General features: G+C 38.0%; 1 protein-coding gene across 1 annotated transcript in view; it reads right to left on the bottom strand.

Annotated features, from left to right (window-relative positions):
* LOC107602102 (DEP domain-containing protein 7-like) overlaps positions 1 to 9957 on the bottom strand; it is an 11668-nt gene extending 1711 nt beyond the window's left edge. Inside the window, exons 1-4 of the mRNA XM_016294510.1 lie at positions 9844 to 9957; positions 4529 to 4961; positions 2399 to 2529; positions 2015 to 2207 (exon numbers count right to left, since the gene is read on the bottom strand). Of these exons, the coding sequence (XP_016149996.1) occupies positions 2015 to 2207; positions 2399 to 2529; positions 4529 to 4961; positions 9844 to 9859 (773 nt within the window). The 5' untranslated portion in view covers positions 9860 to 9957. The remainder of the gene's footprint in view (positions 1 to 2014; positions 2208 to 2398; positions 2530 to 4528; positions 4962 to 9843) is intronic.
* Between the last annotated feature and the right edge of the window lie 1824 nt (positions 9958 to 11781).

Raw genomic sequence — 11781 nt, forward strand, 5'->3', positions numbered from 1 at the left:
AACACAATATGGTGCAGATCACTGTTCATTTAAAGTTGTTTTTTTTAAAATGAAAATTACAAAATGTTATTGAAAGAGTGCAAAAAAAAAATCCATCTTCCAAACCCAAGCACTAATGATTTACATTTTAGCGCTGTCGGGATGGATTTCACGGGAAATTGCATACATATACGACATTCGCCCGTGTGTGCCACGTCAAAGAAGCTCCAGCTGTGTACTGCTGAAAGTTCACTGTCACAACGAACAAGAAAATAATTAACATTAATCATTTAAAAGGCAAACCTCTGTTTGTTTAATCGTTTGTCAAAACCACAAAACTGTTATTTATTTGTCTATCATCTCTGATAAAGTCCTGAATTCATGTGCACACTGCTGCGTCGAACCATATATTCATCCGCGCAGAGGAGCAGAGCCGACGCACAACCAAGAAAATACTCTTCCACATGCATTTTTATTTTGCATACACGTTACATAGTGTGACTATGTACTTTATATTTCCCATTTAGTCCACTAAACGTTTGAGATTATTTCAACATTTATGGAGAAGGATATTTTTTTAAACAACACTTTTTGCAACTCTATATATTTCTTGCATAAAATGTACAGGTCTAGTTTTGTCATTTATTGCAACTCTATAACACCCCAGAATAAAAACGAGAGGAGTTAAAGGGGTCATATGATGCAATTTCAAATTTTCCTTTCTCTTTGGAGTGTTACAAGCTGTTCGTGAATAGATAAGATCCCTGAAGTTGCAAAGACTAAAGTCTCAAACCCAAAGAGATTTTCTTTATAAAAGTTCAGACTTGTCCACGCCCTCCTAAAACGGCTCGTTCTAACACGCCCCCACATGTCTACGTCACTGTGTGGGAAGATTTGCATAACGCCGCCCCAAATGTTCACGCAAAGAAAGAAGGCATAACTTTTATTCTCGCTGTAGTATTGTTGCTGCCGCCATGTCGTGAAGGCGCTGTGTGCTTCGTTGTGAAAGCGAAACTACTTTGTTTGGTCTTCCAAAAGAGGACGATATCCGCTTCGTCATGCCTGGAGCTGATCCGTGCTGGTCGCTGAGGAAATACATCAACTTCGCTCTGTGGATCGCCGGATCGGCTTTCACCGTGGACGAAGCGGAGTTCAGGCCAGGGTCGTCACATGTGGTTGCCGCAAGCCCGCCGGCTGCTCCTACGTCGAATCCGCCGGCCACGCCGTTCTCAAGCCCACCGGCCGCCGCACACTCAAGCCCGCCGTGTGTGACGCTGTGTTTCGTTGTGAAAGCCAAACTACTTTGTTTGGCCTTCCAAAAGAGGACACGACTAGAAATCAGTGGTTAAGTTGTATTTACAACACTGTTCCAGAACACTTCAACCCAAATATTCAGATGTGTGCAGCACATTTTATGGAGGACTGTTTCCTGATCCTGGAAGAGTAGACTACAATGCCGGCTGTTCTGACTCACAGACTAAGTAAGTTTTTTATATTTAAAGAATTTGCCACTGACGATTCAAATGTGGGTTTTGAGCAGTGTAGAGTAGCGCTTGTTGTTTCATGGTTTTACGTTTACGCGGCGCGATACGCAACGCATAAAAAGACAGTATAAGTCATTATAATCAGTAATTATGTCCCCACTGGATGCAACAAATGCCTCGTTTATAATGGGTTTTCATGTTTTTGTCTCGTCGCTCCGGACACGGCATCACAATATGGTAAGGGGCGTAACATTTCCGTCACACGCTTGAGGTATTCGGCCAATCAAAACGCACTGGATAGCTGGCCAATCAGAGCACACCTCGCTTTTCAGACCAAAGAGCTTTGTTAAAATCGACGCATTTCAGAAAGGCTGGGCATAGAGGAGCAACAATAATGTACAGTATGTGGAAAATAATGTGTTTTTTGAACCTTAAACCGCATAAACACTTTTCATTACAACAAATACACAACATAATGTTCTTTTTAGCAATGTCATATGACCCCTTTAAACAAATAGAGATGGAGCATGATATGTAAATAATCAGCATACTGAGCCTCGCTGAAGGCCTTGAGGATCTCACGGTCCAGGTAGCTGCTGGTGTAGAGGAAGTCTGGGTCACTGTCCATGCTGTGGAGGGGCGGGCGAGGGCTCTCTTGACCTTCCAACAGGCTCTCCAGAAGCGGCAGCTCAGTCAGCTGTAGGAGTCTTAGTACCGTCTGCTGCCGCCATATTTCATCCATCACTGACACAGACACGACACACGTCAGCTTTAAAACTTTTTTTAAAATCCAATATATTTTGGCAATTTATTTTAGTAATAAATAATAAAATAGCTGATTTTATGACAATTTTGTCAAACAGTCAAAAAACATATTTCAAATTGTTTTTCATGACATTAGGCAAAGCATGCATTTATTTCTAAAGAAAACATACACTCCTGTGATAACCCCAGATTCCTCATCTGTGGTGTGATGGTTGTGTTCATGTTCAGATTTCCCAAAACATCCTCCAGAGATTTATCCGTTTTGACAGGTGAGTTGTTTGAATACACAGAATCTTCTTTCCTGAAGAAAATAATCAGACAATAGTAATGAGTATATCACATGTCTGAAACTGTTTCCGATCTGAACAAGTTTCATGCATTCCGTAACACTTTAGTATAGGGACTAATTCTCACTATTAATTAGTTGCTTATTAGCATGCCTATTATTAAAATATTGGCTCTTTATTAGCACATATTCTGCATGACCATATTCTACATCCCTAATCCTACTTAATACCTAAATTTAACAACTACCTTATTAACTATTAATAAGCAGCACATTAGGAGTTTATTGAGGCAAAGGTCGAGGTTAATGGTTTGTTAATAGTGGGAATTGGACCTTCAAATAAAGTGTGACCATGCATTCTTTTAGGAGTCACCAAATAAGGCCCTTTAGTCCATGATTCACTGTGATGTTGACATTTCATGGGCATTTATAGAGGATTGGCTTTTAATAGCAACCTCAGTCGATTTGAGGTATTTCAAAGTATACAATCTCAAAGGAAAAACAATTCAGAGAAAATACCAAGCATTCTGTAAGATCTCTATGAAACTAAAAACAAGTAAATGATTAACTAGTTTTGCAAGGTTTTACCAACACTTGTATCTTAGTAGGTGACCTACTGGAAATGAAAACACAATGCACTTTTCTCCATGTTTTCTCAAAATATGTCAAAATTTGGACATTCTTCAGTGTGACAGAAACATTTTTTTTTTTAATCCAAAATATTTTTAATCCAATTAATTTGCAGACGTCAAGTTAATCAATCAGTCTAGTTACTTTCTGAAGTTCTTCACTGAAACTTTTGACTTCATACATAAGAGTTCATGAGAAAAGTAGTGATGCACAATCGTTTTGAGTCAAATGTTTTCAGTCATCAAGAAATCAAATGATCAAGTTCATAAAACCAGTCTGAATGATTCGTTCACAAACCAGTAGGGCTGGGTTTTGACACAAATTTCACAATTCGATTCGATTCTCATTCACAAGCTTGCGATTCGATTCAATATCGATTATTTTGGATATATATCAGGTACAGTACATGCCAAATTTTCTCAAGGAGAAAAAATCTAAATGTGACGTTACGTGACATTGTTTACAAGCCTTTATATTGACGTCTTTGCGCGGCTGGAACACTGATCGAGCGATTACATGAGAGGATACGGCTTGTAAAGTTATACTCTTTATTTTAACTTACCTTCGGATGTTTAGTCATGTTTATTTTGTGCTGAAACTGGTATTAATGTGGAGGAGATGATCAGTTCACGTGCGCCTCCTATTGTACTTAGGTGCGCCGCGCTACAGCGATCTGTCACTCCACATTAAACAGCACCAAAACGGCATTGATTGTTTGAATACTAAAATACAACAGAAAGAATTTGAAATCTGAGACTTTGTTTCATATTAAAAGTACCAAACCACTATGCATATTGCAATATATTGGATGGGAAGTGCCTTTCAACGTTCCGTCCATTAACTTAAAACAGGCTAGACTAATCGATTCTTGGGATTTAAGAATCGATATCGTTCCTTAAAAATGAGAATCGATTAATATCGAGATATAGATATTTTTTACCCAGCCCTACAAACCAGACTAATCTGATTTGGTCGCAGAAGTTAGGAAGATTATCAATGAACAACGACTTTGAATTTTGGTCTGTTCCTCACACAAAGGGACTTCAATTTTAAAAATATCTTTAGAAAACACTTGGAATTGTATATGGACTACTTTTATGACTTTTATTCTGTGTTTTGCCTCCTTTTAGAAGCTTGAAAGACTCATTCCCCATTCATTGTAATTGCATGGAAAGGAGCAGCCAGCACAGTCTTCAAAATTTCTCCTTTTGTGTTTCACAGATGAAATAAGGTCCTACAGGTATGAAATGACATTCATTCCTTTCAGGCCAGTCTTTTAGAGAAAGCATTAGGAAAAGGTTTACAACCCTACAAGTTATACAGTATAAAGTTTCACTGAGTGAAGGTGATTTGATGTGGGGAAACAGCGTTGTGAGATACCTACCTTTTGTAGGGTGGACTGTACGTGTTCCTCTGTATGCCGAGAGAGTCGTATCCACTCTCAATGGTCTCTGAGCTTGATGCGCTTGGGGTCGGTCTGTTTAGAAACCTGTACAGACTACAGCTGCTGTCCTCAAACGTCACTGGCCTCTTTTCTTTCCCAAACACCTTAGTGTCCACGGCCTCAAAGACTCTGGTCTCCATGAGGACCTGGCAGAGGCGAACGGCTTTGGAACGAGGCACCTCAGTGTCTCCGCAGAACTTGCTCTGAATGATGTGAGCCAGAACCACGTCCACAGCCTCGGAGCCCAGAAAGCAGTCATGGTAGATTTTCAGATTGTGGCGTCTCCTCTTCACCTCCACCTGTGTCTGAAGGTTGTTGATGATGTTCGTCCAGACGTACGTGGCTCGGAATGGCTTCCCAGCCATCCCTGACTCTGTTGAGAGATGGACTGGATGAGAAACGCCAGGATAATGATCTCAGCCTCCATTCTTGTGTTTCTGATATCCCACAAATCTATAAATAAATCTATAGCTTTTGACTGAAAAGAGATGCATTTAATACGTTTAGTCAGGCTTTAAAAACTGTGGACACAAACTAGGCATTCCATGCCAATATTGGCGAGTTTTGCATTTTAAAATCAGTTATAAGAATAAAATTACACAGACTTTGGCACTGTCCGTTATTAATACTGGAATAAGTCTACAAAAGGAAGCATCTTCAGACTTCTGAAACTGGACCAAGAGGTTTCAGCTTGAAGTTGAAGAACATGAAGTTTCCCATGTTTTGCTCCCACGGGTGTAACGCTGGATTAAAGAAAGCTTTTACAGATCCTACTTCCAACACAAAGAGCATCAGCTGCCAAGATCAATAGCTCTTAAGCCTTATAAATGACACCGGGGGAGGCTGATCTTTTCTCGTAAGAAGTGTTTCCTGCTGAATTTTGTGTGCAGCTCTGAAGTAATGATGAAGGTCTAAATGACCCATCAGGGATCTGGATATTTACTAGGGGTGGCTATGACTGTTGTGATTACATCGCACACGAGCCTAGTCTTCAATGAAGGCTCTGCGTCAAGTGGACAACAGCTGGCTGTGATATAAAAGATTCTCTCTAGACTTAGCGGATCAAGAGTTTTCCTGGGCACTCTGGGATGCAGCGAACAGCAGATTAATGCTAGTTGTGTGAATATAGTCATTGTTTGCCCTTCTGAAAAACAAGAACATTTTAGCATAATTTTGAAAAGAGTACTTATTACAGAAATAAACTAGAATATAATTTAATTTGCAATTAAATGAAAATGTATTATAGCTTAAATTTGTATTAAATTAGTTGAACATAAGCTTTTTTGAGCCACTTAAAAGGTTAGTTCACCCAAAAATGAAAATTAGGCTGCGTTCTACTCACCCCCGAGGCAGACGAATCCAGTCGGAGTTATATTAAAAATTGTCTTTGATCTTTCAAGCTGTTTAATGGCACTCAGCGGGTGTTGCATTGCTTCAGTCCAAAAGAACTTATATAAAAATCGCCCATCCATAAAAAAAGTGTCTCACACTGCTACGGGGGGTGAACAAAGGCCTTCTGTAGCGAATCGATGCGTTTTTGTAAGAAAAATATCCATATTCAAAACGTAATAATCACTTGAATCTAGCTTGAGCTCACTGTTGTAAACAGAAGCAGCTCCGGGAGGATGACATATGAGTTCAGCGTTGCGCATGCGCCGGTCAGAAGTGACGAACGCGGAAACGCAGGGGAGAGATCAAAACAAAACAACGGTCAAGAATTAGAAGTACGAAACGAGGATTTGTAAAGAAGAATGTCAGAGGATTTCGATATAAGCCAAGAGGAGACTGGTTTTCCTTTGCTGAAGTAAGGAAACTTTGCCCCTGTAAACAAACATTGGTTTTCATGAGACTCACCGGCGCATGTGCAACGCCAACATCTTACGTCATCCTCCCGGAGCTGCTTCTGTGTACAACAGTGAGCGCAAGCTAGATTCAAGTGATTATTACGTTTTGAATATGGATATTTTTCTTACAAAAACGCATCGATTCGCTACAGAAGGCCTTTGTTCACCCCCCGGAGCAGTGTGAGACACTTTTTTTTATGAATGGGCGATTTTTATTTAAGTTCTTTTGGACTGAAGCAATGCAACACCCGCTGAGTGGCATTAAACAGCTTGAAAGATGAAAGACAATTTTTAATATAACTCTGACTGGATTCGTCTGAAAGAAGAAAGTCATATACACCTAGGATGCCTCGGGGGTGAGTAAAACGCAGCCCAATTTTCATTTTTGGGTGAACTAACCCTTTAAGTAGGACTTCTTTTTAGTACATCTTTATATGTAATTTCATTATTACATCTATTGTAGTTGAAATATGGTTAAAATTAACTGACAAGCATTTATGATCAACTAAAATATATTTTAATGTCATTTCTATTGAAACTTGTATGTTATGTATTTAAATATATTTGTAATCATAATGATGAAGCTCCAATTTAGTGGATTTAAAATATAGTAACTTAACTAAATGTAATATCAAATAACACAGTACTTAAAGAAACATCAATTACTTTCTAATTACATGTGCTTCAGTATGTTAGTTGACACATCAAATTGAGTGCATTTAAATCATGACCAAAAATACTTTTTTTTTTTAAGTAAAAATTTTAATTTGACATTATTACAAAGCACTTTTTAAAAGTGTACTTAAGTGTGTTAAAGGGGTCATATGATGCGATTTCAAGTTTTCCTTTCACTATGGAGAGTTACAAGCTGATTGTGCATAGATAAGATCCCTGAAGCTGCAAAGACTAAAGTCTCAAAACCAGAGATATTCTTTATCAAAGTTAAGACTCTGCCACGCCCCCCTAAAACGGCTCGTTCTAACACGCCCCCACATATCTACCTCACTATGTGGAAATATTTGCATAATGCGCCCAAATGTTCACGCAAAGAAAGAAGGTGTGGTTTCAGTAACCGCAGTTAGTGTTGATGCAGCATGTCAGGGAGACGCTGTGTGTTTCAGTGCGAAAGCAAAAGCACTTTATTTGGCCTTCCGAAAGTAGATGCATTTAGGAATCTTTAAGATCACTTACAACAGAAGAGCAATGCATTTTATGGACGACCGTCTCGTGAACCTAGGAGAGGAGGTAATGCAGAGTTTGCTATGACAAATTCCAAATATTTGCTATCTGGCGCTTCTGAATCAGCTTTTTTGTTATTAGTTTAAGTATTTGCTATTGACTGTTCAAATGCGGAGTTTTGCACATTGTGTGTCTGTGTGTGAGAGAGAGAGAGAGAGAGAGAGAGAGAGAGAGAGGGGGGGGGGGGCACTCAGAGGGGTCACATCACAGTGGAGTCAGCTGTCTTAACCGTGGCTTGTTGCAAACACATACCAGCTTCATCACTGTGTCTGTCACGCGACTCTGTTCCCCTTTCGGGCTCTGTCTTTACATTTATTTTGAAAGCTGAAGCATTACATTTCCGACGAGTGCTTGCCGGAAGGAGGGACTTTGTAGAAAACGAAGCGTTTGAGAGAGGCGGTGCATAGAGGACCTACAATAATGTACAGTATTTGAAAAATAATGTGTTTTTTGAACATTAAAGCATGTCAACATATTCTGTTACACCAAATACACAAAATAATGATCTTTAAAAAAGCATCATATGACCCCTTTAATAAGTTTTAAGAGTGTACTCTCTTTAAGTGGCATTATATTTCATTAACATTATATTATCTACATGTAGTTTTATCTGCAAGTACAGTTCTTTTTCACAAGGGTGAGTATACCTAACAAATCTGGAAACTAAAAAAACAAATTCAGTTTCTCTCCAACTGGCTAGATTTGACTAAACTCATCAGATTCATCCCTCCATCTGATAAACTAGTTGATAGGAAAACTTCCTTATGTTCACATCATGTAGGCTTTAGATCATTTGCATGCCGCTGGTCGAACAACTGCATTAGTACTTACTGAGATTTTGATGTTAACAATTTGAAATCATTTATTGCTTATAAAAGTAACTTACAGACAAACATGATGCTGGTACAGTAATATCATATACTCCAACATACACCATGGTGTATGTCCACAATAACATGCTTGAATCATGAAAAATGTCATTTTTGGTTCATTTGTTAGTTTGCATGACCACATTTAGTATCAAATTAGGATCCAGTATCTGCAGAACATCCATTAGAGGAGTCACCGTGGTGTTTGTCCCCATGGACAGCAAGCATCTGCTGGGATCACTCCTCTCGTGACGGCCAGCACACACTGATGTGTTTGCCCAACACTCAGATAAATAACCACAGAGGGAGAGCACCTCATGATGGCACATCTAAGCCAGGCTATCACTATGACAAAGAAGCAAATTAGCACAAAATCTACTCATTTGAATTCTTACTGTATAGGAGCCCTCTAGTTTGTCAAGCACAGACAAGCCAAACGCTTTTACCCTCGGGCTACTGTAAATCCAAAACTTGAATGAAAACATTTGGCAGCTAAACCTCTTTAAATGAAAGCCAAAATTCACTTTAGAATTTAGACTGAATAAGCATCAGAAATACACTACAATAGCAAATACTTAAACTAATAACAGAAATACAATACAATAGAAATCAGTAATAATTACCAATTAAAGAGAGCAATCACAAGACGAGTCTTAAATGTAAAGACTTGTAATTTCAGACATAAAAAGATGTATTCATGTGCATATTTTAATGTTATTTGAGCTATTTAGCATATGGGTTGTTGACATATATACCGTACATGTGTCCTATGGTGTAACAGCAAATTTTAGAAAACAATAATTCATAATAATCATTATTAATAATTAATTTCTTGTTAATAGCATACAAATAGCATAAGAGAGACTTTTCTTCATTGTTAGTTTGTTTTCTAATTTTTTTGCTGTTACAAGACGAGTCTTAAATGTAAAGACTTGTAATTTCAGACATAAAAAGTGTATTCATGTGCATATTTTAATGTTATTTGAGCTATTTAGCATATGGGTTGTTGACATATATACCGTACATGTGTCCTATGGTGTAACAGCAAATTTTAGAAAACAATAATTCATAATAATCATTATTAATAATTAATTTCTTGTTAATAGCATACAAATAGCATAAGAGAGACTTTTCTTCATTGTTAGTTTGTTTTCTAATTTTTTTGCTGTCACACCATAGGACACATTTACGGTATATCTGTCAACTACACATTTACTGCATTCAAACTGCAAATGTGTCATTTAACCCACAATTATCAAACCAAATCAATTTAAAACAGCCAGTCGTACACGCAGAAACCTACCTGGAGGTCTGTGCATGTAGTTCAGGTTAAAGCCGGATGTCTCGATGCTGTATTGATGCAAAGCATCTCGCTTTTAGTCTCGCGCTGTAAGTACTTGATGTTCACACTCACAGTCGCGCGCTCTGAACTCATCTACACTGTGCACAAGCCCACGCGCTCCAGCAGCCACGCCGTGACGTCACGAGGGCAGTCGAAAGCTCATTAGCATCAGAATGATTTCATTTACACTAAACAGTCACCGAAACTTGCCAATGATAAACAAGCACCACGAAATGTAAATAATGCCGTCATACAGACAGCAAAGAACTTATGTGGGCCTTTCATGGCTTTTAGAGATTGACATTTAAGGGCTACAAGAACTTTCCTTGGTAGCTAACCATAGTTCCCGCCAAAATACCACAGTTTTACTTGTGAAAAAGAAGTGAGCTTAATTTGATTGAATTTTTTTAATTGTACTTGCAGACAATATAATATTAATTAAATAAAAACACTTAAGTGAGACACTTTTATTACATTCTTAACACTTTTAAAAAGAACACTGTCAATTAATAGTCAAATTAAAAGTTTTACTGTACATTTTAAATAATTTAAAGGGGTCATATGATGCTTTTTTTAAAGATCATTATTTTGTGTATTTGGTGTAACAGAATATGTTGACATGCTTTAATGTTCAAAAAAACACATTATTTTTCAAATACTGTACATTACTGTAGGTCCTCTATGCCCCGCCTGTTTTCAACAAAGCCCCCTTTTTTGACAAGTGCAGTCTGCTCTGATTGGCCAGCTGACTCAGTGCATTGTGATTGGCCGAACACCACAAGCATGCGTCGGAAATGTAACGCCCCTTACCATAATCGCTTCAGCTTTCAAAGTAAATATCAAGAAAGTTAATAATGTCAACACTCCAAGAGAAAGAAACTTGAAATCGTATCATATGACCCTTTTAAAAATGTGATATTTCATTTAAAGTTGATATACTATTTTAAATAGCCTATAGAAATAGCATCAAATTCATCAATTCATCTTTTTTCACAAGGGAATAACCAAGACTGTCACAAAAAAAAAGACATTTTAAAACAAAATGACAGATTTGAGGAGATTCCACATTTGTTTTATAAAAAATAAAAAAATAAAATAAATAATCATCAACTAGTCTGCAAGTATAACCTTGATCATCAGCCTCTGGAAGTCAAATTAAACTATATAAAAGACTTATGTCACTGGAATAAATGTTGATGCTTATCAAGATCTTAAACAATGAAAACTTTATTTGTTTCAGCATCCCGGTCTCAACTGATTGAACAGGAAAAAGTCTGATAACTGTGAAATCAACACAGCTCTCACACCATCGTGTGTGGTTTTAAATGACATTCAGTTCTTAGAAAATACAGACAGAAAAAAAACAGATAGACAGCGTAAACAAACAGATGCAGTAGACAGACAGACAGTAGACAGACAGACAGATGATAGACGGACAGTAGACAGATAGACAGTAGATAGATAGACAGTAGATAGATAGATAGATAGATAGACAGACAGACAGAGAGATAGACAGACAGACAGTAGACAGACAGACAGACAGATAGACAGACAGACAGTAGACAGACAGACAGACAGACAGATAGATAGACAGTAGATAGATAGATAGATAGATAGATAGACAGACAGACAGAGAGATAGACAGACAGACAGTTAGATAGACAGTAGACAGACAGACAGATAGATAGATAGATAGACAGACAGAGAGATAGACAGATAGATAGACAGACAGTAGACAGAAAGACAGACAGACAGATAGATAGATAGATAGATAGACAGACAGACAGTAGACAGACAGATAGACAGACAGACAGACAGATAGATAGACGGACAGAGAGACAGACAGACAGACAGATAGATAGATAGGCAGACAGTAGACAGACAGACAGACAGATAGAT

Source organism: Sinocyclocheilus grahami, unplaced genomic scaffold (assembly GCF_001515645.1).
Source record: "Sinocyclocheilus grahami isolate Dianchi unplaced genomic scaffold, SAMN03320097.WGS_v1.1 scaffold319.1, whole genome shotgun sequence".
Lineage (NCBI taxonomy): Eukaryota > Metazoa > Chordata > Actinopteri > Cypriniformes > Cyprinidae > Sinocyclocheilus > Sinocyclocheilus grahami.